This window comes from Mizuhopecten yessoensis, unplaced genomic scaffold, assembly GCF_002113885.1.
Source record: "Mizuhopecten yessoensis strain PY_sf001 unplaced genomic scaffold, ASM211388v2 scaffold10805, whole genome shotgun sequence".
In the NCBI taxonomy this organism is placed as follows: domain Eukaryota; kingdom Metazoa; phylum Mollusca; class Bivalvia; order Pectinida; family Pectinidae; genus Mizuhopecten; species Mizuhopecten yessoensis.
In genome coordinates, this window is record NW_018408730.1 from 76,393 (window position 1) to 100,731 (window position 24,339).

Genomic DNA, 24,339 nt, shown 5'->3' on the forward strand with positions numbered 1-24,339 from the left:
TTAAAACGATTGTGTAAATACCCTCCAGTAGGATGACATTGCCTGTTAACCATTAATCTACCCGATGTACTAATAGCTAAGTACATCGCTATCAGGGACCGCACGCATACAAAAGAAGTAACCCTCAACATGCATCATGTGTAATTCATGTGTGCTTACATGTGTGATTATTGACAGTGTGCATCTGACGGATTTAAGATGAAGACGGTAGTTTTATTGATAGCCGAGTTTTTCTGCTTCCGTGAGTAAAAACACTTCTTATCCATTGATAATGTGAAGCATCAAACTTATATGTATTATGAAATATTTGTTTCATTGGTTGGGTTAATTATATAAACCAGGTGACCAAGCTATCTGTGTCGAGAGATTCATCCTACAGTGACCAACATGTACAGCGTGTACTGATGTATTATACCTATCACTGTCAGGTTAGCTGTCGTCTGATCAACTATCACTGATGTCCGACCCGACATTGTTCAGACTCACACCCGTAACCATGATCTACTTCGTTTTAGCTATACAGAAGAACATTTCCTTGAATCACATGGCTTCCTAAGTTTAAACAACATTATCATTCAATAAGCAAACACACGTCGCATTATACTGATGGGATTTAAAGGCAAAGCTTCGTTACATTCTATTTCAGGCTTGTAATTATTAACTCATATCTAGGACGATTTGGGATGGGTTTAGATGGGATAGGAATAACACATAGGATGGGTTTAGGTGAGGTGGACACGACAAGTTTAAAGCTAACTAGCAAACACAGTTGTAGATGACCGGGGTTAGAGGAGGACACATTAGTCTCTAGGAACTTCGAGCTTAGGTTAAAGTGTTCAGTTGCAATGATATCCATGTTTTATTTTAAGGTTGACCAGAGTTTTAGATGTTTACGTTAAAATATGTACCTACTTTTATAATGAGAGTTTAACAGGGGTTCAGTTGTTTAGGTTAAAATATGTACCTTCTTTTATAATGAGAGTTTAACAGAGGTTCAGTTGTTTAGGTTAAAATATGTGCTTGTGTTTGTAAAGCGTAACAGAAGGTTGGATGTTAAGGTTAAAAGATGTACATATGTTTGTTAAGTTTTAACAGAGCTTTTCGGTTGTTAAGTTTAAAAGATGTACGTGTTTGTTAAGATTATTAGAAGTTCGGATGTTTACGTTAACATATGTTAATTACGGTTACCAGAGGTTCGTATGTTAAGGTTAATAGATGTACGTGTGTTTGTTAGGTTTAACAGAGGTTCGTATGTTAAGGTTAATAGATGTACGTGTGTTTGTTTAGATTAACAGAGGTTCGTATGTTAAGGTTAATAGATGTACGTGTGTTTGTTTAGATTAACAGAGGTTCGTATGTTAAGGTTAATAGATGTACGTGTGTTTGTTTAGATTAACAGAGGTTCGTATGTTAAGGTTAATAGATGTACGTGTGTTTGTTTAGATTAACAGAGGTTCGTATGTTAAGGTTAATAGATGTACGTGTGTTTGTTTAGATTAACAGAGGTTCGTATGTTAAGGTTAATAGATGTACGTGTGTTTGTTTAGATTAACAGAGGTTCGTATGTTAAGGTTAATAGATGTACGTGTGTTTGTTTAGATTAACAGAGGTTCGTATGTTAAGGTTAATAGATGTACGTGTGTTTGTTTAGATTAACAGAGGTTCGTATGTTAAGGTTAATAGATGTACGTGTGTTTGTTTAGATTAACAGAGGTTCGTATGTTAAGGTTAATAGATGTACGTGTGTTTGTTTAGATTAACAGAGGTTCGTATGTTAAGGTTAATAGATGTACGTGTGTTTGTTTAGATTAACAGAGGTTCGTATGTTAAGGTTAATAGATGTACGTGTGTTTGTTTAGATTAACAGAGGTTCGTATGTTAAGGTTAATAGATGTACGTGTGTTTGTTTAGATTAACAGAGGTTCGTATGTTAAGGTTAATAGATGTACGTGTGTTTGTTTAGATTAACAGAGGTTCGTATGTTAAGGTTAATAGATGTACGTGTGTTTGTTTAGATTAACAGAGGTTCGTATGTTAAGGTTAATAGATGTACGTGTGTTTGTTTAGATTAACAGAGGTTCGTATGTTAAGGTTAATAGATGTACGTGTGTTTGTTTAGATTAACAGAGGTTCGTATGTTAAGGTTAATAGATGTACGTGTGTTTGTTTAGATTAACAGAGGTTCGTATGTTAAGGTTAATAGATGTACGTGTGTTTGTTTAGATTAACAGAGGTTCGTATGTTAAGGTTAATAGATGTACGTGTGTTTGTTTAGATTAACAGAGGTTCGTATGTTAAGGTTAATAGATGTACGTGTGTTTGTTTAGATTAACAGAGGTTCGTATGTTAAGGTTAATAGATGTACGTGTGTTTGTTTAGATTAACAGAGGTTCGTATGTTAAGGTTAATAGATGTACGTGTGTTTGTTTAGATTAACAGAGGTTCGTATGTTAAGGTTAATAGATGTACGTGTGTTTGTTTAGATTAACAGAGGTTCGTATGTTAAGGTTAATAGATGTACGTGTGTTTGTTTAGATTAACAGAGGTTCGTATGTTAAGGTTAATAGATGTACGTGTGTTTGTTTAGATTAACAGAGGTTCGTATGTTAAGGTTAATAGATGTACGTGTGTTTGTTTAGATTAACAGAGGTTCGTATGTTAAGGTTAATAGATGTACGTGTGTTTGTTTAGATTAACAGAGGTTCGTATGTTAAGGTTAATAGATGTACGTGTGTTTGTTTAGATTAACAGAGGTTCGTATGTTAAGGTTAATAGATGTACGTGTGTTTGTTTAGATTAACAGAGGTTCGTATGTTAAGGTTAATAGATGTACGTGTGTTTGTTTAGATTAACAGAGGTTCGTATGTTAAGGTTAATAGATGTACGTGTGTTTGTTTAGATTAACAGAGGTTCGTATGTTAAGGTTAATAGATGTACGTGTGTTTGTTTAGATTAACAGAGGTTCGTATGTTAAGGTTAATAGATGTACGTGTGTTTGTTTAGATTAACAGAGGTTCGTATGTTAAGGTTAATAGATGTACGTGTGTTTGTTTAGATTAACAGAGGTTCGTATGTTAAGGTTAATAGATGTACGTGTGTTTGTTTAGATTAACAGAGGTTCGTATGTTAAGGTTAATAGATGTACGTGTGTTTGTTTAGATTAACAGAGGTTCGTATGTTAAGGTTAATAGATGTACGTGTGTTTGTTTAGATTAACAGAGGTTCGTATGTTAAGGTTAATAGATGTACGTGTGTTTGTTTAGATTAACAGAGGTTCGTATGTTAAGGTTAATAGATGTACGTGTGTTTGTTTAGATTAACAGAGGTTCGTATGTTAAGGTTAATAGATGTACGTGTGTTTGTTTAGATTAACAGAGGTTCGTATGTTAAGGTTAATAGATGTACGTGTGTTTGTTTAGATTAACAGAGGTTCGTATGTTAAGGTTAATAGATGTACGTGTGTTTGTTTAGATTAACAGAGGTTCGTATGTTAAGGTTAATAGATGTACGTGTGTTTGTTTAGATTAACAGAGGTTCGTATGTTAAGGTTAATAGATGTACGTGTGTTTGTTTAGATTAACAGAGGTTCGTATGTTAAGGTTAATAGATGTACGTGTGTTTGTTTAGATTAACAGAGGTTCGTATGTTAAGGTTAATAGATGTACGTGTGTTTGTTTAGATTAACAGAGGTTCGTATGTTAAGGTTAATAGATGTACGTGTGTTTGTTAAGGTTAACAGAGGTTCGTTTGTTAAGGTTGATAGATGTACGTGTGTTTGTTTAGATTAACAGATGTTCGTATGTTAAGGTTAATAGATGTACGTGTGTTTGTTTAGATTAACAGAGGTTCGTATGTTAAGGTTAATAGACGTACGTGTGTTTGTTTAGATTAACAGAGGTTCGTTTGTTAAGGTTAATAGATGTACGTGTGTTTGTTAGGTTTAACAGAGGTTCGTATGTTAAGGTTAATAGACGTACGTGTGTTTGTTTAGATTAACAGAGGTTCGTTTGTTAAGGTTAATAGATGTACGTGTGTTTGTTAGGTTTAACAGAGGTTCGTATGTTAAGGTTAATAGATGTACGTGTGTTTGTTTAGATTAACAGAGGTTCGTATGTTAAGGTTAATAGATGTACGTGTATTTGTTAGGTTTAACAGAGGTGCGTTTGGTAAGGTTGATAGATGTACGTGTGTTTGTTAAGATTAACAGAGGTTCGTATGTTAAGGTTAATAGATGTACGTGTGTTTGTTAAGATTAACAGAGGTTCGTATATTAAGGTTAATAGATGTACGTGTGTTTGTTAAGATTAACAGTGGTTCGTATGTTAATGTTAATAGATGTATGGGTTTGACATTAATGCTTGCTAGTCTCTCACGTCTATCGTGATGATTTGTTTTATAAGGATTGATTTAAGGTAGGGGTATGTGATTATTTTGAATGGTAGCCTGTTAAATCGATTGTTATTGTTGGAACTTTTACCTACTTGTTTAGATTCATAGTCAATTTGAATTCTGCCTGGAAATTTAAAATTCCATGAAACACTAGTTTTTCTTAGTCTGCTTGTGCGTTCACAGTTTGCATGAATATTAATGAATGAAAGCAGTATTATACTTCTATTTACCTTTTTGAGAAAGACATATTAGAAATGAAAAGTTGTTTGTTAAAAAGTAGCTTTGAGTGGACCTCGGCTTGTTATTGTATAGATAGAACAGCCAATCTGTATGAAGGTTCAGTGAAATCGAATCTTACAGTTATCGATCATCAACCGGACCTTCTCCTTCGTAGCTGATATTAATTCCACATTTAGTATAGGTATATAATTAACGCAGTGACAAATATATATTTTAGTATGTTTCATTGACAAAGAATTCGTTACCTCATCTTCCACAGACATATCATTTTGTATGGTTCACGAATAGAATATTACAAAGTAAATATTCAAGCGGATTGAGTAAATGGGATGCTTGAAATCCGGTCCCATAAGCGAAACAGCACATAAACTCAAACATTTACATTTGCTCATCCGAATATGTTGGCTCTTGTAATACAGAAGGGGTTAACGAAACAGATCACTCACTCACTTTTTTTCTGTTATGAAATAATATTGTTCAAACATCAATAATGTTTTGAATATGATACCAGTTGATAGAAAGATTCTGTATTTCAAAACACGATCAGGGAAACCAATCACAGGACTTGATATAGACCAGGTATCACTGATGGTCCGGCATAGTCTTCTTAATGAGATTTGCATTCTAGTTCTGTTCCGTAGAAAGGAAAACACAGTATTTTTTAGATTGAACTTAACAGATAAAGGACAACTTTATCTGTTATTTAGGTTAATCTTTTCAATATTCGTATGTTCGTTGACCGATATGTTAACATGGCGTACACTTTCTGGTGCCAATGTACACATTCAAATTATTTCCAGACCAAAGATATGTTTATTTTGGCACAACGCAAGAGAAACAATCAGCTCAACTACCCTGTCCGAGGTGAACAACACGGAATGGTCCTTAGGCAAATCATGTCTATACCACTCATAACAGGCTTGACCGGACTCGCGTGTCTAGACATTAATGGTCACTCGTGATCAGTGTAGTATACAGAGCACACTCGTATATCGATACCGTGACGGTACATAGTCAATATCCGGCGTAGTTGAGATAGCCTTTCCAGATAGGTCGAGATTAAAACCACATTATATTGTCTTTGTAATACTTTCTCTCTTTAGACCATGGAAAGAAAATTATATCACAAAATACAATATTTTAAAAATTCCTTCCATAAAAAGCTTACTGAACTTAGCCATTGTTCTTGCACTTTACGAAATCATATCGTGTAAAATATGAGATTTATTTAATCCCATCATTCCTGATCCAGGTGACTGGATCATTAAATGTCTCAAATAACAAGCATACAATATAAATAAAGGATAACACATTGTACTTCATACCTGTGGTATTCAAATATATCATGAATTTACTTGTTGACAAAGGAAAGACACTTGCCATCTCGGACGATTATTAAGGAAAGGTTGCAATCATATTCCATGAAATAGAATAGAAACAACTTTATAACAATCATTCTGTCGCAACCAAACAATGTAGCGTGCACCAAAAGTCTATCAAAAAAAGAACTCATTGGGATCCATTGTGGACTATACTGGCTCCAGTGGTTACAATGTCAAGCGTAAAGCGGACATATTGGACCACTAGTAGGACAGTTCTTCTTTGTCTTCTGTTTAGTGGACATTGAAGAATCAAGACATGCTGTATTCCACTGAATGTGTATCATAAAAGGCGACATATCTTTACGAGGAGGACAATGTAGAGTCCAAAATCTATCTGCTGCCTCCTTAGCAACACTTGGGATCTTTTTCGCTTCGTTCCTTTCGTTCCTTATTTCTTTCTCTCCTACCTATTTACTTTTTCTCTCCGGCGGAGTCCCTACAGGTAGGGTGAAATTATTGTACCTGCTGCCCCCATCGCATGATCGTAATAGGCGACTTCATTTGGGATCTTGTCTTTTCTCTTCTCTCTAAACAACTTTCTTCTTCCTGTGAGGAAGGCTTTGGGTTCTGCAGAGCTGCCAACTCTTACGATTTAGGCGTAATTATTACGATTTTGAGGTCTGAATTACGCTAGTACGATTTTCTAAGTAAAATTACGATTTTTAAAAAAATCCGGAATTTTTCCGTTTTTTTGTTAGTTTCGCCGTTATCCGGTCCCGATGTCCGTTTTCAGTATTATAATCGCAAATCAGATACACACGTGCGTTTGCATCGATTCTCGAGATAGGCTGGAGTTAATTCAATGTGAAAAGGACGTTTGTAGATGAAGTAAAATGGCGGAAAAACGTGTCAAACTGGACGGGCAAGAAGACGTTTCTCCTAGGAAAAAAAGGAAATTATCCATTCCGACGTTTAGAGGGGAATATCCGAAGCTGTATCCGGACATTGTAAAGTCTGCCAAAGGAACTACTTATGCCCGATGCATTCCGTGTTGCTGTGATTTTGTGATTTCGCACGGTGGCGGAAATGACATAAAAAAGCATTTGAATACTACCTGAGATTACTATTTCTTAATCTCTAAGGTTGGCAGCTCTGGTTCTGTCTTATGGTCGAGACATACCAGAGTCTGTAAAAATGGTAGGTTCTACTCCTACTTAACGCTCATCAATTTAGGAGTGGGACGACTGGTTCGCCCTTTATTAGTATAATGTGACCGGGTGGGGTGTCCTGCTTGGTGTCTTCGGCAGTGTGTTTCAGTGAGGTAGCACTATAAAGTCGGCATCAGTTCCGCACTATCAGAAGGAGACTAACACGAACATATCGCAGCCTCCCAAAACACATACGCATACACTACACGCATGCATCTTGCACACAGAGGAGGCCGTCCTTAAATGACCATAGCTGTTGATAGGACGTTAAACAATACTAAACCAACCAAACCAAACTCAACGGCGAATTCTGTCTAGGCATCTCATAATTATTTCATAATAACAGTTCTTCATATGTTTCTGACTGTAGTAAGGAAGTTAAACCACAAGCAAACAAAATCAATGTTCTCGACTTGTATCAACTATTGTTACATTTAAAGCTAATCAGGGAAATAAATATCAGGATTGTGGTTCTTAATCTATTGCATAGTAAATAGTGAATATGTACATATACTATCTGTTATAAAATTTAACGACCGAGGACGGGAAAGTACGGGGGACCTTAAAGACTTCCTTCGAGTTATCTTAGTTATAAAATGTAACAGAAGCAAAAGAGGAGGAGGGTATATCACATCTAGGGATGAAGAGTTCGGGCGACCTCAACCTTTAATCGAGATATCATATATATTTATTTAAGGCAAACATCAAACACAAACCTCGTTTTCAAGGTGAATGCCAGGAGCATTGCCCTTGGGAATGATTCATACCTGATATGATGAAATACGTTTGATAAAACATCATGGTCATCCTTCATAATTCGTAATCGGTAACAGTACATACTGAGTTCAATGATATGCCCTTACCCAATTGTTATACAATATTAAAACAGTACATATTGAGTTCAAAAATATATATCAATCCTATTAGTAATACAAAATATCGTTAACGTTGTCTAGCTGACAACAGAAAGTCCAGCGTTTTATTTTGATTAAGTAAGGACTTGTATACAACGTCATCACTGTTTGTGCTGTCCATGTTTTAGTTTATATGATATACTAGTAACATGAAAATATCTAGCATTGGGGGAATACCGAAATTAAAATATTAAAAAACTTGATTCATACTTTAATTATTTTTTTGTTTATTCAAATCAGCCGTGAATTGTACATTTCTACAAAATATTTAAATACTATTCACTTTAGTTGCACTAGTGATATCCTATAACATGTGTAATTATACCCATTTTGACGTCACAATAATCACATACTCAATTTATGATGATTGGCAAACATAACGGCGTTTTGTTCATATACAGTAAATTATGAAACAGATTGTGATGTTTTACAAACATACGTAATTAAAGATCAATCTGCTAAACATAATCTCTCATTCGTTTCCATTCTTCGGATTATTTTGAAATTTGGTCGGTTATATTTCTCAATATATCTCAAGTATTGAGTGCTTAACGTAAGAAAATGCATATAAGTCATATTACTTGAGTAAGAGAGCTGCTAGGATTTAACGGCATGTTCAGTCATACCCTTTAATAAGCCGAAGATGTATATCTCTGTCTGACTTTTAGAAGAACAGTTTTGACATACAAAATGCTAAACTGTAATATTCATTGTGCTTTTCACAATGTGTTATCTTATATAAATGATATCCCTGCTCGATCCACAAGATGATCTTCCATAGAGAATCTTTCGTACCTTAGTCGGAACGAGATATTAAGAGATATTTCAAATATCAATGCTCTGTATTGTGAAATTGATTGAACGATAACGTCAGAAATGCCTGCGGTGTAGATGGTTATAAGAAAAACGATTATTTTAGACAACCCGCGCTAAATGATTGTGTGGATTATTTTACTTTTGTATATACGCGGTACATATGTATGTATGTATGTATGTATGTATGTATGTATGTATGTATGTATGTATGTATGTATGTATGTATGTATGTATGTATGTATGTATGTATGTATGTATGTATGTATGTATGTATGTATGTATGTATGTATGTATGTATGTATGTATGTATGTATGTATGTATGTATGTATGTATGTATGTATGTATGTATGTATGTATGTATGTATGTATGTATGTATGTATGTATGTATGTATGTATGTATGTATGTATGTATGTATGTATGTATGTATGTATGTATGTATGTATGTATGTATGTATGTATGTATGTATGTATGTATGTATGTATGTATGTATGTATGTATGTATGTATGTATGTATGTATGTATGTATGTATGTATGTATGTATGTATGTATGTATGTATGTATGTATGTATGTATGTATGTATGTATGTATGTATGTATGTATGTATGTATGTATGTATGTATGTATGTATGTATGTATGTATGTATGTATGTATGTATGTATGTATGTATGTATGTATGTATGTATGTATGTATGTATGTATGTATGTATGTATGTATGTATGTATGCATGCATGCATGCATGCATGCATGCATGTATGTATGTATGCAGGACACCATTGATAATAACACTTTCCTGGATTATATTAACTTTGATCAGTATTATTATTACAATATCAGTTTAATTTATCATGGAAAATGGTTTTGGATAATGTACATATTGTTAAAGCGATACAAATGTAATACATACATGAAGAAGATATTCATGCTCTTCCGAATGGCTCCCCATATAGCGAATGAAAACAAGTGAGCTGTGTGTAGGTCACCTGATGGCTTGTTTTCGTTTCATAGGACCTAAAGCGAAGCTAATTCGAGACCACTTCCAATACGTGGGAGGCTTTTAGAAGAGCGTTGCATGTGCATGGCTTTCTCTTAACGAGAACATGCTGGTGCATGGATGAATATCCTATAATACACGGTTGAAAATTAAAGTTTCTTTATATCGCAGACTTGGTAGAATAACTGACATTCTAGGGTAGCAATGTCATACTTGACGAGGCATCAGATAGAAATATCATTTCATCATTTCAGCTAAACTTAATTTCGTTATTTTACAGAGCTGTGCCTATGTCAGCTGAAGCAAAGCATCATCGAGGAAGGGGACATGTTTCGTTTCTCCTGTAATGTCACCGTTAACCCACAACATTTGCTGTTTGATCCCGTGTTCTTTGCGGTGACGAAAGGGGACGTCATGACCGGTTTAGCAATCAACACACGACTCGAACCTAATAACGGTTTCCAACTTCATCACTTTTCTACGGGACCAGAAAACCAAACATTTGTAATAGAAATATCAAAACGTGAGCACTGCTTTTCCTGATTCTAATGATTCAAAATAATTTCCAAAACATAGATTTTAAACAAACCCCCTTATTTAGCATACTCCCATATATAACCCGTAATGTAAATGGTTGTAAACTTTGACATTATCGGTATTGTAGTTGTTTGTTTGTATTGTCTGTCGCGGATTATGGGTATGCGTGATATCATTTATACTGTGAAGGGACATCCAGCATTTCTCTAATGCCGGTCTTATTTATTTGGGGGGAAAACAATCAATAGATTAACTGCCAATAGTAATAAATTATAAGAAAATATACCGATTAAATGTGAACTGAACGGCAGCCAGACATCGTTTGTGTGTTGATAGAGGACCAGTCTACTCTCGTAAAGGAAGTAACACGTTGTGACATGTACAGTAAATACATTTATATACAACCTTATATTACCTTTTAGTAAATTGAATGAACCTATTTGTATCTTAAGAGGAGGAAGTTGTTCGACTAAATGTTAATTTTAAAACTAGCGACTGTGCCTGAGTAAGTTGAAACGGCTGTTTTAATTTATTTTCCTGGTATTTTTCGAATCAATTGATTTCATTGGTGTTAATTATGAAAAATATTTTCATTTGTTCATACATATCGACAAAATAAGCATATAACTTTATATGTCGTGTAATAAAAGATATCAGAATAAGCTTGGAGTGGGGGCATGTTTTAAAGGAATTCTTCTATTTCTTAGACAGTATGATGCCGAGTAGGTTGTGTTAAATTGTACGAGAATCATACACATACTCAATGTTAACTTGGTCATTTTTATGGACAAATGAAATAGGCATTAAAATATTATAAAAATGATATATACAACCATTTTGATGATATGCTTTAATTAAAGGAGTAACACTCACAGATTCGGGGAACTATACCTGCGGCACAAAAGTACAATACCACAAAACAGAAACCCTCAAGGTTATGAAAGGTGAGTCGTGTCATTGATACCTACATTGTCAAAGGTGGTCAATGGCACCTTCCGAATCGTACAGTGTTTGATAGGGCCAACGTTAAGACCAAATCAATGGTGCATAGCATACCAAACTAGGCCGAGAATAACAACGATCGAGGTTTTCCATTGTTGTTTAAATATAATCCGCGTCAAATTCAATAATGTATTGCCATCTACAATCTGTTATATTTATGGATACATTAATGCCTACAATTGAAAAATAAGTATAACACAATTTGTAATGTCAAAGTTAAAAGAACATGTATTTCGTACTTTTCGTAAGCAGTGTGATATTTAACATTGTAGTTTTTATGGTTGAACATACACCTTCAACTTCTTACAAGACAAAAGTCATACGCGTTGCCACGTAGCTGTAAAACTGTTGGTTCAGTTGTATACCACAGTGTTGAATCTGACATATCCTAATATACAGTTATATTCGTGCCTAGCTGATATGTAACACAACCTTAAAGACGACATTTTGATATAAATCTCCCTTTAAACTGGAAAGCCACTGGTCAGATAGAGGAATTGAAATGTGCAATGATTAAATGATGATACTACTATTCTATAAACAGCATGGTTTTAGCTGCCATCGTTCGAGTTCGAGTATTCGGGAAGCAGGGTGATTATTAATAATAAATAATTGTTTATACGTATAAACAGACTTGTAGTTATGTTAATAAACTAACACAACAGACATAAACATATTTATATGACGTCGGCGCTAGCACTACCTTATTGCGCGGTGCAAACACATCCTCATGTGAGCTATCTACAATTGTGGATGTATTCCGTGCAAATAAAAAATTATGTCGTTTGCGATGTCTGATAAAAAATAACACCTGTGTAGGTTTTCTCCAAACCATAAATAACCTTCACTGCTGACGTCATAATCATATTGACAGTCACGGTAATCGTACTGTGATAAACTAAATGGCTTCAGATAACCAACATTTGCAAAAAAAAATATCTGCTTAAAAACACAGATTAGGTCACGTAATATTTAGTCATCTCGTGTTTCCCGAACAAAGTGTTTACGAGCAAAATACCTCTATATTTTACTTTTGAAATATTATATTGCAACGTTTCTTTTGTCAAAGATGATAAAATAGAGCACCGGTTTAATTCACTGTTGTGCTCACTGTAATGAGGATGGCAGACCCTGCAATTTCTAAAATCAGGACTGACAGTCCCTAGTGGTAAGTGGTGCTGCAGTCAGGATTGACGGTTTCTTAAGTCAGGATTGTCGGTCCCTGCTGTTGGCAGTTTCTAAAACCAAGGTTATCTCCCTCAATTGAGGATCGACTGTCCATACCTCTTTTAAATATCGTCCCTGTTTCGAATGTTCCGTTTCACCCCTGCCAGTTATTACACTAGCCCTGATATAATTATCATATGCTAGATAGGTATTGCACTAGGTTATAAACAACACCATAGATACATAGCTGATAGCATATCAGATAACACTCCGTAGATAGCCGATAAACGAAAAATGATCAAGGCCGAATGTCAAAAAGTAGGCCAGAATGACAAAGAAAACATTGTGATCATCCTGACATGTGCCCATCGGAATAAGCATACCCATTATCATATAATGATACCATGAAATACTTAAGACCATCCCTCGGATGAGCGAACTGAGAGTCATATTCATTAAACATTTCTCGTTCGATGAAATTATGATTTTTTACAATGGTCGGCTTCATAAATATCCAACAGGGATGGCAAAACCTTGACACGCACTCATATCCCCTTCCACCAGAAAACAAATAAGCGTGAAGTTTAAGATTATATTTCTTTATGTTCTAGCTTTATTAATAATATATATATATATATTTTACAGGGGATATTGGTCATATATCTTTAACGTTACGAAAAATCGATCAAGATGTGATATCAGGACCGGAAGTCACAGTAAACAGAGATTCAGGGATACCAGACCTCCCGTTACAGGAAGTTAACCTCACTTCCGGCACTTATAAATTAGTTTGTGCAACACGAAGGCAAGATCTTAGCATATCATACGTCATTCTTATAAACGGCATCAAAATTGCTCGAACAGCTACTGTCGACGTGGACTTGGGCTCTGAAGATAGAAATGTGGCCTGTCGCGTGAGGACAACAGACAAATTTACAGATACCCACACTCTCGGGTTTTCTACCAATGTTCGTAAGTTTCCTATAGTGTTTCACAATCTATTTGTAATTAAAGGAGTGGTAAGTTCCCAGTCCTTATACGTTGGCTATCATATGTCATACATACTCTATTCTTCTTTAACTTCCCAAGTCATATTTCCCTGACAGCGACAACGTTCACTGTTGTTATTATTCTCTGATAAGATATATTGGCCATTATGATAAGGAAACGTGATGTTTTGTTTCCTCTCAGTTAATCATGTTTCCCTTCGACAAGTGTAAAAAGATGTAAAGTTTTCTGTTCCATTCGAGATACCACTGCCTTAACGACGTGGACAAATATAACTTTTTGAATACATTGCAAAACGACGTACTTTCTTGATATATTCAACAAAACTTTCCACATATTTGGTCATTTGTCGGACAGCAGTCGTCCGTAAAGCCCTGCCTAGATTTCCAATTAGCAATATTCGGGCCAGTCAATTTTGAATATTATGATTTCCTGGACAGGTGTGTCCTAACATAAGCAATATCTCCTTAAAGCGGCTCCACTATGGATAGTCCGATTTATTCTGACGTTTTGTCGACTGATATTTTAGAAACAAATCGTCACTTTCACACACATGTCGCACATGGATCGAAAGATCTATTCTTTATGCACAAGATGAACATAAATTACATGCCTCAAACAACCAATACAATCACTAAAAACATATTTCTTACTCTAGTTTATTGATAGACCCGCCTTCTAATGCCACGTGACTAAAATATCACCGGCCTACGTCATAACGTTGGGAAATACCTTCGGTAACGCGAGATCTCGTCATGTGACATTGCTCATGGCCTAATTTCCATTAAAAACATGGGTTGGTATAGAAAACGTTGGAAAATACTGTTCGTAATGATCTTTGAAACATGTTATTGACACTACCTAGTCCAAAAGAATAGATCTTTCGATCCATGTGCGACATGTGTGTGAAAGTGACGATTTGTTTCTAAAATATCAGTTTGAAGTGCGACCCGGGCGCGGGTCGCTAATTTCCCGCATATTATAGAGGGCCGGAGTTCTGACGTTAATCGACGATCGACAGACTGATATAAAAAAGTCGATAACACGTCAGATTAATTCGGACTACACTATGGAGTATCAGTGTCGGAGATCATACTTGCTTACTGTCTTGTATCTTCTGTGATCGAAACTATTTCCTGTCTTCGACTAGAGCCGCATCATCTTGAAATGCTACCAGTTTTGTTGGGATTGATGAAGTTATACGAAGTAGATTTCCATTGTATCTTTACAAGATAGATACAAAACCAAACATAAAAAAATATGAGGTTGATACGGGAATTATCAGCAGTATCTACTTTTGTATAGAAAATAGTATGCCATTCATCAACAGGGATGTTACATTGCAGACTAATTTACAATGTTTCGGATGGCTGATGGTAGAACCCGTTATTGAATTTCCGTATAATAACTTCATTGTCCATATGATGGAAACTTGATTCAATTGTATTTATTTAGATGAAGGCTTTGTTCCAACTGTCTCCTGCCTGCCAAATTTCTGGGTCAAAGGAAAACGGGATGAAGTGGAATGTCATGTGTCTGGAGTGGCGTGTGAGGCGATATCACTGGATACAGATATGTTGTCCACCGGCCAGACCAACGACGCCATGGTTTTGTCCTGTCAGGTACATTACATTCCCTACAGTATATATGTTTGTTATTTATCACAAACCTAAAAAGGGCTAGGTCTATTACCCAGGACAAGGGGTATATGACTCGCTCCTGGGATTTCATGTCCGCAAGAGCACAGGTCCTGATGTTGTGATCAGGAGTTTAAAATCATTGGGAAGTAACTTTTAGTATTGATAATATAAATAATGTTATAAAAATGTTCCACAATTAAATTAATTGATTAACAGGTAATGTATCTGTAAAAAGTAAAAACAATAAGATACCTGCAAAACAGTAGGACGTCTGACAAATAAATAACATATTTAACAAAGAAATCAGAAAGGGGACGTAGACACCCGATACAAATGTCAAGGGGCCGACACAGAGGCATACCGTCTGATATATAAGAAATATAGGAACCATAAATAACAGATCTGACAAACGCTTCTGGAATATATCCAACAAACAAATCAGGAGCATGATAGGCCAACAGTTTTAATAAAGAAAGAATCCTGTACAATAATGCATTGAGCAAAGATAGATTTGTTGACCTGCTTTAAGCTACAAACAACAACACTACTGTATTTTACGAACAACTATTGATATCCAGGCCTATCCTGTTCCATACATTCCTAAACAGGTCATAGCTCAAATGTGGCATATAGAACCGTGCATGTTAAAGAAGTACTTTGAAAACAAACTTATCTTCATTGTGCTGTCTTTACTGTTGTGTTAGTTACCTTGTTATATTTGTAAACAAATCATAAAGCGTAGCCTATGTGAACAGTAAGTTTAGCTTGCGTCCACCAGGTGTGGTGGGTATACTTAGGATATATGTTACCTACTTAAAACGTGATTGACATCAACGGTGGCTAGTGAATGACCCACTTATTTTATTGTGTTGCGGTTGTATTATCACAATGTAGGTTTTTGTAAGGATAATGATAAGGTACAAACATAACGCTGATAGACAGCCCACCTTTCCCGACACAGGCTACTAACATACTACAGAATCACCGTATCACAGCCATAAACTCTAACTTTACTGTAAATTTTACCTTTATTTTCGGCATGACTATAGCTCTGATAAATCTATTCTGACCAGTATTGGAACCTTGGAACGCGTGTCCTAATAATGTCGCTCTAACAAATTGAGCTATCAGGTCAAGGTCAATTATCGTACACTAAAGTTTTATCCAAACCGAAATTAAAAGTTGGGGTTGGGGATGGGGAGGTCATTGTTATTATCTTGCCAATAGTGTGACTGGCACTCTTAACAAATGACGGTACTTGGGTAACCATTATGTCGCGTGCTAATTCTTTATTCGTGTTTGAGGAGCACACGTACCTTAAGATGTGTGTCTGTTGTGAAGGCAACACGATTGAAGTATATGATATTATCTAAATAAGTAAGGAGAACTGCAGAGGACACCATTGCCAGTGTCTCCGACGATCTTGGCGGTCATCATATAACTTATTGCTCCCAAAACTGGCAAAGAGCGCTAGTTACTGTATTCCAACTGCTATCGCGGTCATACTTTTCATTGAATAAGTAATATGATATTAACCAATAAGCATAATCATTAAAGAATAAACATTACGAAAGATAACTGGAAACATTTTTTGGAACATTATTTGGCTTCGATAAAGATTTCGCCTTTCGCTTCCTCCGTTATCTGATGTAGAAAGTGAGCGGCGTTCTACTGATTTATTTACGTCATACCTACAACGTTTGAGATCACAGGTCAATTTTCAGAGTCCGACTGGTCGTTTTATTGTATTGGTAATCGAAAACACAAATCATAAAGTTATTTAGACCATACTGTGTGATATATAGAAACAAGTGGTTGAAAGAATGTTAATTTACAGCAAATGATAAAAAATATATTTTAGAATAATGTCATATATTCCTCAGACGAACCGTACAACGGAGACGTTGTCTAGTATCCTGCAAATCTCTGATACTTGTTCGGAAACGTTATTCATCAAAGTCAGGAGCCAGCTGGAAGACTTCCGGCTCGAAATCAAAACAGGTAAAACACGGATACTAATACAATATAAGTAATGTTCTTAAAGAAAAGCTCTCTATACTTTCATAACAAATGTTCGTTTTTATATAAATACAGTCTTTTCTAATTTGAGTGCTGTGCATGGAAGGTTAATTTCCCTATATAAGGAATCATTCATTTTATACGTAAGATCCATCATATTATGTACTATTTAATTTGAGGATAATATGACGACATGATACGACATACAGTATAGGTATAAAAAAAACCCGCTATGAGGCTAATCCGACATATATATTTCAAATTTTGTCATTATGCTTAACATCACAAAATGGTCGGCTCTGCTGGAGAACCACCAGTCTCCGAAGTTGGACGTAACTTGGTAGCTGGAATCAATTCTGGCACGTTTTATATGACTGGTGTAAAGACAGATTATCCGTACTGACCTTTTGTAGCGTTGTAAAGGGGTTTATAGACACATTTCTCTTTTTCGCTGTATTCTAAATGTTTTGGAACACTTTAGACAGGTGTTTTTTTTCATTCTTTTGACATTTAATACCACCAATGAGTCCTAAAAGGCAGAAATGGTTATATGACAAGGGTATGCATCGTGTATATGTGTTTTCTTACTTTGTATGTGAAGTAATTTTCTATTGTGCGTCTCTACTGTCATTGCGGTTTTGTGCGAGCCACATTTTTTATGTTTCCCTGTTGTAGGTATACCACCCCGCTACGATGCCCTGGCCAGTACAGCTGATATCACAGGTTCCCATTACAGCTTCATCTTTAAAGCTGTAGTGACAACACTATTGATGCTTCCAATCGCTACATTTTTGGAGATGGTGATCATGTAAACAAACCAATTAAAGAGATTACCTAGTGAAAAAAGAGCCAACATGCCGACTGTAAACTAATTATCGTATACCGAGAAATTTTCGCTGCAGTTCAAATTTTCTTTTCGCCCTCATTTCAGAGGGTACATTTATCATAATAGCGAATAAAAGTGAACAGCATAAAACATAGGAATTAAATGTGAAGGGCAAAATTAACACTTGGTGAAAATGTCCCGGTATTCGTTATTAATGTTTGTAAGGTTACGCTTCTGTTACACGATTATCGATAACCCCGATACCTGCATGTCCAGTGACAATGTTTAGAGTATGAGGTTAGGTTGGAGTAATGAAACAATGTTTGAGAAAGAAACTTCCCTCTGTTTTACTTAGACAATGGCTGGACATTGGGACAACCGGTTTTGCGGTGTTTACTATAATCAGAACATAGAGGGAACATCGCTTTGTTCATCTCTATGAAACATTCTATTTGCAGTGAAACCCCAACGGCTATTATTTATATATTGAATAATTTCATTGGAGGTCTTAAAATACACACCTTCGATAGATAAGGTATCAACAGTGTTATCTATTTAGAGTAAATAGTTTATCATCTTTCAGTATTATCTTCTGGTTTATCGTTATGTTTACCTAACATACCATAGCGTGTTGCTCATGTGAGTATTTGTGACACATTTTGATAAATATACATCAGTCATCTCCCTTTGTCAGATTATCTAAATCCTTTAATGCTCTTGTTATTAAACGCTTGTGTTTCGAGAAACCAACTAATTTCATTCATAATTTTGATTTTCGTTAACATTTATATTTCCAAAACCTTGAGCCCTATGTAGTTGGTAAGGCAATACGTTTATTGTTGGACTATTTGTTGAATCTGTTGTGTTTATATATGTTTCACATAAAATTGCACGACGCTGCTAATGACATAATGGTTTGGTGCCTGTCTTCGTAGGACATAATGGTTTGGTGCCTGTCTACGTAGGACATAATGGTTTGGTGCCTGTCTACGTAGGACATAATGGTTTGGTGCCTGTCTACGTAGGACATAATGGTTTGGTGCCTGTCTACGTAGGACATAATGGTTTGGTGCCTGTCTACGTAGGACATAATGGTTTGGTGCCTGTCTACGTAGGACATAATGGTTTGGTGCCTGTCTACGTAGGACATAATGGTTTGGTGCCTGTCTACGTAGGACATAATGGTTTGGTGCCTGTCTACGTAGGACATAATGGTTTGGTGCCTGTCTACGTAGGACATAATGGTTTGGTGCCTGTCTACGTAGGACATAATGGTTTGGTGCCTGTCTACGTAGGACATAATGGTTTGGTGCCTGTCTACGTAGGACATAATGGTTTGGTGCCTGTCTACGTAGGACATAATAGTTTGGTGCCTGTCTACGTAGGACATAATGGTTTGGTGCCTGTCTACGTAGGACATAATAGTTTGGTGCCTGTCTACGTAGGACAAAATAGTTTGGTGCCTGTCTACGTAGGACATAATGGTTTGGTGCCTGTCTACGTCAATATTACATTGTTTTTTAGGTTCTGTGTCGTCTCCCTCTCAATTTAACATTGTGGTTTGCTATGTTAAATTTCCTCTGTTAGTATGACGTTAAACTGTATATTCCCTGTGCCTACCAATGTACATTATTGTATTGTTATGTTTCCTCTGTGTTCCATTATCTCACTATTAATGTTAACGATCATATTGATGATTTTATACCATTACGTTATATTTTTGTATGCTTCACTGGGACACAGATTCAATACTAACAGACCAATGCAATAGGGTTATCCCAGATGTCTTTTTTTTTTTATATGTATGGCATGCGACTTCTGTATGATAACGTTATTTGTTCTCATTATCATAATACTCATGTCATACTGGACAGTATGCAGGGCACATTGTATAACTGTAACAGAAATGTTCTGATATAACACGTTTCAGATAATACTTGTACCCAATTGTTATGATTTTGTTACTTTTTATTTTGTTGCAATATTTTTTGAGATACCATCATAAATATATTGGTATTAATTTTGAACGTAAAATTATTGGCTCAATATTACCGTATATATATGTAATTGACTCCATATTACAGTACACAGCTATGTAATACCGTTCACAGTTTTATAATAATAATTGACTCAATATATAACCTTACACAGCTATGTAATTGACTCAATATAACCTTACACGGCCATCTAATTGACTCAATATTCATAACTAAGTTACGTAATAAGCGCAATTTGGCAATGCATGTTGATTAATTATGTGATCGACTCAATATTCCAGTACCAAGCTTTGTTAAATGTAAACCTAATTGACTCAATATTAAAACGCAGAGCCTAGTTATATTTTTATTTAGATTACTCAATATAATAATACATAGCTTTGTTATATTAGTATTTAATGGACTCAATATAACAGTGCAGAGTTTTGTTATGTAACTTGTTCATGAACTCAATATAACCATACAGACCTTTGTTTCATTTCTATTTAATGGACTCAATATTACAGTACAGAGCATTGTTACATTTGTATTAAATGAACTCAATATAAATATACAGACTTTTGCTTCATTTCTATTACATTGACTCAATATTACAGTACAGAGCTTTGTTACATTTCTTTTTAATGAACTCAATATAACTATACAGTCCTTTGTTTCATTTCTATTAAATTGACTCAATATTACTGTACAGAGCTTTGTTCCATTTCTTTTTAATGAACTCAATATAACTATACAGACCTTTGTTTCATTTCTATTAAATTGACTCAATATTACAGTACAAAGCTTTGTTACATTTCTTTTTAATGAACTCAATATAACTATACAGACCTTTGTTTCATTTCTATTAAATTGACTCAATATTACAGTACAGAGCTTTGTTACACTTCTTTTTAATGAACGCAATATAACTATACAGACTTTTGTTTCATTTCTATTAAATTGACTCAATATTACAGTACAGAGCTTTGTTACACTTCTTTTTAATGAACTCAATATTACTATACAGACCTTTGTTTCATTTCTATTTAATTGACTCAATATTACAGTACAAAGCTTTGTTACATTTCTTTTTAATGAACTCAATATTACTATACAGACCTGTGTTTCATTTCTTTTTAATTGACTCAATATTACAGTACAGAGCTTTGTTACATTTATATTTAATTGACTCAATATTACTGTATAGACCTTTGTTACATTTTAATTGGCTCAATTATACATTACAAAGCTTTGTTTCTTTTTGTATTTGATTGACTCAACATAACAGGACATACCTTATTTGTGTGATTGATTCAATGCTGCAGCACAACGTTAACTTAGATTCCATCTTGTATTTTCATTAGCAGAAGCCTCTACTTTTGTACGAAATGTTTTCAGTGGTATACCAATAGCTAGTCTAAAAAGCACTTTTTAATATGAATATGGCCAGACATATGGCAAGTCTTTTTCTGACTGTTCATTGTGAAAAAAATTATCTTATTTTGTATCGCACCTGTACTGATTAGTGTTAAATCCTGATATTTTAGCCTACGAAGAAAGATTGAAATATGATTGTAATTTAAGTTAGTCAAAACGTATAACTAACATTAGTTGTATTAATTGTCACTCTATAAGTAAATGGCCCTTCTGATGTTAAGTTATACTTACCTATGAAATAACATTATAATTCAGACGATTTCTAGTATAAAGCATACCAAGATGTTTTTTTACGAGACTGATAGAAGGATACATAACGCACATGTTCTGTTTATTTAGTTCCATAACACAAGCTCTACCTTTGTTATTTGCATATCGCAAGCTCTGCCTTTATTTAGTTACGTAACACGGGCTCTGTCTTTATTTAGTTACGTAACACGGGCTCTGTCTTTATTTAGTTACATAACACGGGCTCTGTCTTTATTTAGTTACTTAACACGAGCTCTGTCTTTATTTAGTTACGTAACACGGGCTCTGTCTTTATTTAGTTACATAACACGAGCTCTGTCTTTATTTAGTTACATAACACGGGCTCTGTCTTTATTTAGTTACATAACACGAGCTCTGACTTTATTTAGTTACATAACACGGGTTCTGTCTTTATTTAGTTACATAACACGGGCTCTGTCTTTATTTAGTTACGTAACACGGGCTCTGTCTTTATTTAGTTACATTACACGGGCTCTGTCTTTATTTAGTTACATAACAAGGGCTCTGTCTTTATTTAGTTACATAACACGGGTTCTGTCTTTATCTAGTTACATAACACGGGCTCTGTCTTTATTTAATTACATAACACGGGCTCTGTCTTTATTTAGTTACTTAACACTGGCTCTGTCTTTATTTAGTCACGTAACACGGGCTCTTTCTTTATTTAGTTACATAACACGGGCTCTGTCTTTATTTAGGTATGTAACACGGGCTCTGTCTTTATTTAGTTACATAACACGGGGTCTGTCTTTATTTAGTTGCATAACACGGGTTCTGTCTTTATTTAATGACATAACACGAGCTCTGTCTTTATTTAGTTACGTAACACGAGCTCTGTCTTTATTTAGTTACATAACACGGGGTCTGTCTTTATTTAGTTGCATAACACGGGTTCTGTCTTTATTTAATGACATAACACGAGCTCTGTCTTTATTTAGTTAAATAACACGGGCTCTGTCTTTATTTAGTTACTTAACACTAGCTCTGTCTTTATTTAGTCACGTAACACGGGCTCTGTCTTTATTTAGTTACATCACACGGGTTCTGTCTTTATTTAGTTACATAACACGGGCTCTGCCTAATAATTTAAACGCTTGTGTTAATTTTTACTTTGGATACTTAAAGCTCTGTCTTTATTTAGTTACATAACACGGGTTCTGTCTTTATCTAGTTACATAACACGGGCTCTGTCTTTATTTAATTACATAACACGGGCCCTGTCTTTATTTAGTTACATAACACGAGCTCTGTCTTTATTTAGTTAAATAACACGGGCTCTGTCTTTATTTAGTTACTTAACACTGGCTCTGTCTTTATTTAGTCACGTAACACGGGCTCTGTCTTTATTTAGTTACATAGCACGAGCTCTGACTTTATTTAGTTACATAACACGGGTTCTGTCTTTATTTAGTTGCATAACACGGGTTCTGTCTTTATTTAATGACATAACACGAGCTCTGTCTTTATTTAGTTAAATAACACGGGCTCTGTCTTTATTTAGTTACTTAACACTAGCTCTGTCTTTATTTAGTCACGTAACACGGGCTCTTTCTTTATTTAGTTACATAACACGGGCTCTGTCTTTATTTAGTTACTTAACACTAGCTCTGTCTTTATTTAGCCACGTAACACGGGCTCTGTCTTTATTTAGTTACATTACACGGGCTCTGTCTTTATTTAGTTACATAACAAGGGCTCTGTCTTTATTTAGTTACATAACACGGGCTCTGTCTTTATTTAATTACATAACACGGGCTCTGTCTTTATTTAGTTCCATAACACGAGCTCTGTCTTTATTTAGTTACGTAACACGAGCTCTGTCTTTATTTAGTTACATAACACGAGCTCTGGCTTTATTTAGTTACATAACACGGGTTCTGTCTTTATCTAGTTACATAACACGGGCTCTGTCTTTATTTAATTACATAACACGGGCTCTGTCTTTATTTAGTGACATAACAAGGGCTCTGTCTTTATTTAGTTACATAACACGAGCGCTGTCTTTATTTAGTTACATAACACGGGCTCTGTCTTTATTTAGTTACTTAACACTAGCTCTGTCTTTATTTAGTCACGTAACACGGGCTCTGTCTTTATTTAGTTACATAACACGGGCTCTGCCTAATAATTTAAACGCTTGTGTTAATTTTTACTTTGGATACTTAATGATTGTTATATTCAATAAAACGTTAATCTATTATCTTTTTGGCCTGTTTTCTTTTGAAAAGAAACCACCAGCTGATCAATTTTATTGAGGAAAGGAAAACGAAAAAAAACCCTGAAAAAACCCATCGAGAAACAACATTACCCTCAAGATGAATAAATACAAATTAGACGAGGTAATGAAAAATGACATACTCAAAACTCAAAGTTGATGAAATACAGATCAACATTTACAGAGGAGACACCAAGAACGAGACTTCGCGAGACCGAGATTAACCCGTGTGCACTGGGAAAGGATGGCTATTCTCGTACCATGGTGATCTACGTCACAAGGAAAATCTTTTTGTTTGTGATGTACACAAGCTTAAGGTGGCTCGACACATCGTCATCAGCGTCCATTTTCGTG

General features: G+C 35.1%; 1 protein-coding gene and 1 long non-coding RNA gene across 2 annotated transcripts; both read left to right on the forward strand.

Moving 5' to 3' along the window:
• Nucleotides 1–18: 18 nt before the first annotated feature.
• Nucleotides 19–21,986, forward strand: LOC110462564. The gene is made up of 7 exons (XM_021516556.1): nucleotides 19–241; nucleotides 10,169–10,411; nucleotides 11,286–11,369; nucleotides 13,240–13,566; nucleotides 15,058–15,224; nucleotides 17,126–17,243; nucleotides 17,937–21,986. The coding sequence occupies exons 1-7, from the start codon at nucleotides 199–201 to the stop codon at nucleotides 18,071–18,073; spliced, it is 1,119 nt and encodes a 372-aa protein (XP_021372231.1). The 5' UTR covers nucleotides 19–198; the 3' UTR covers nucleotides 18,074–21,986.
• A 233-nt stretch (nucleotides 21,987–22,219) lies between these two features.
• LOC110462565 lies at nucleotides 22,220–23,968 on the forward strand. The gene is made up of 2 exons (XR_002464295.1): nucleotides 22,220–22,632; nucleotides 22,896–23,968. It is a non-coding gene; the product is annotated as an uncharacterized LOC110462565 (long non-coding RNA).
• The last annotated feature ends 371 nt before the right edge of the window (nucleotides 23,969–24,339 follow it).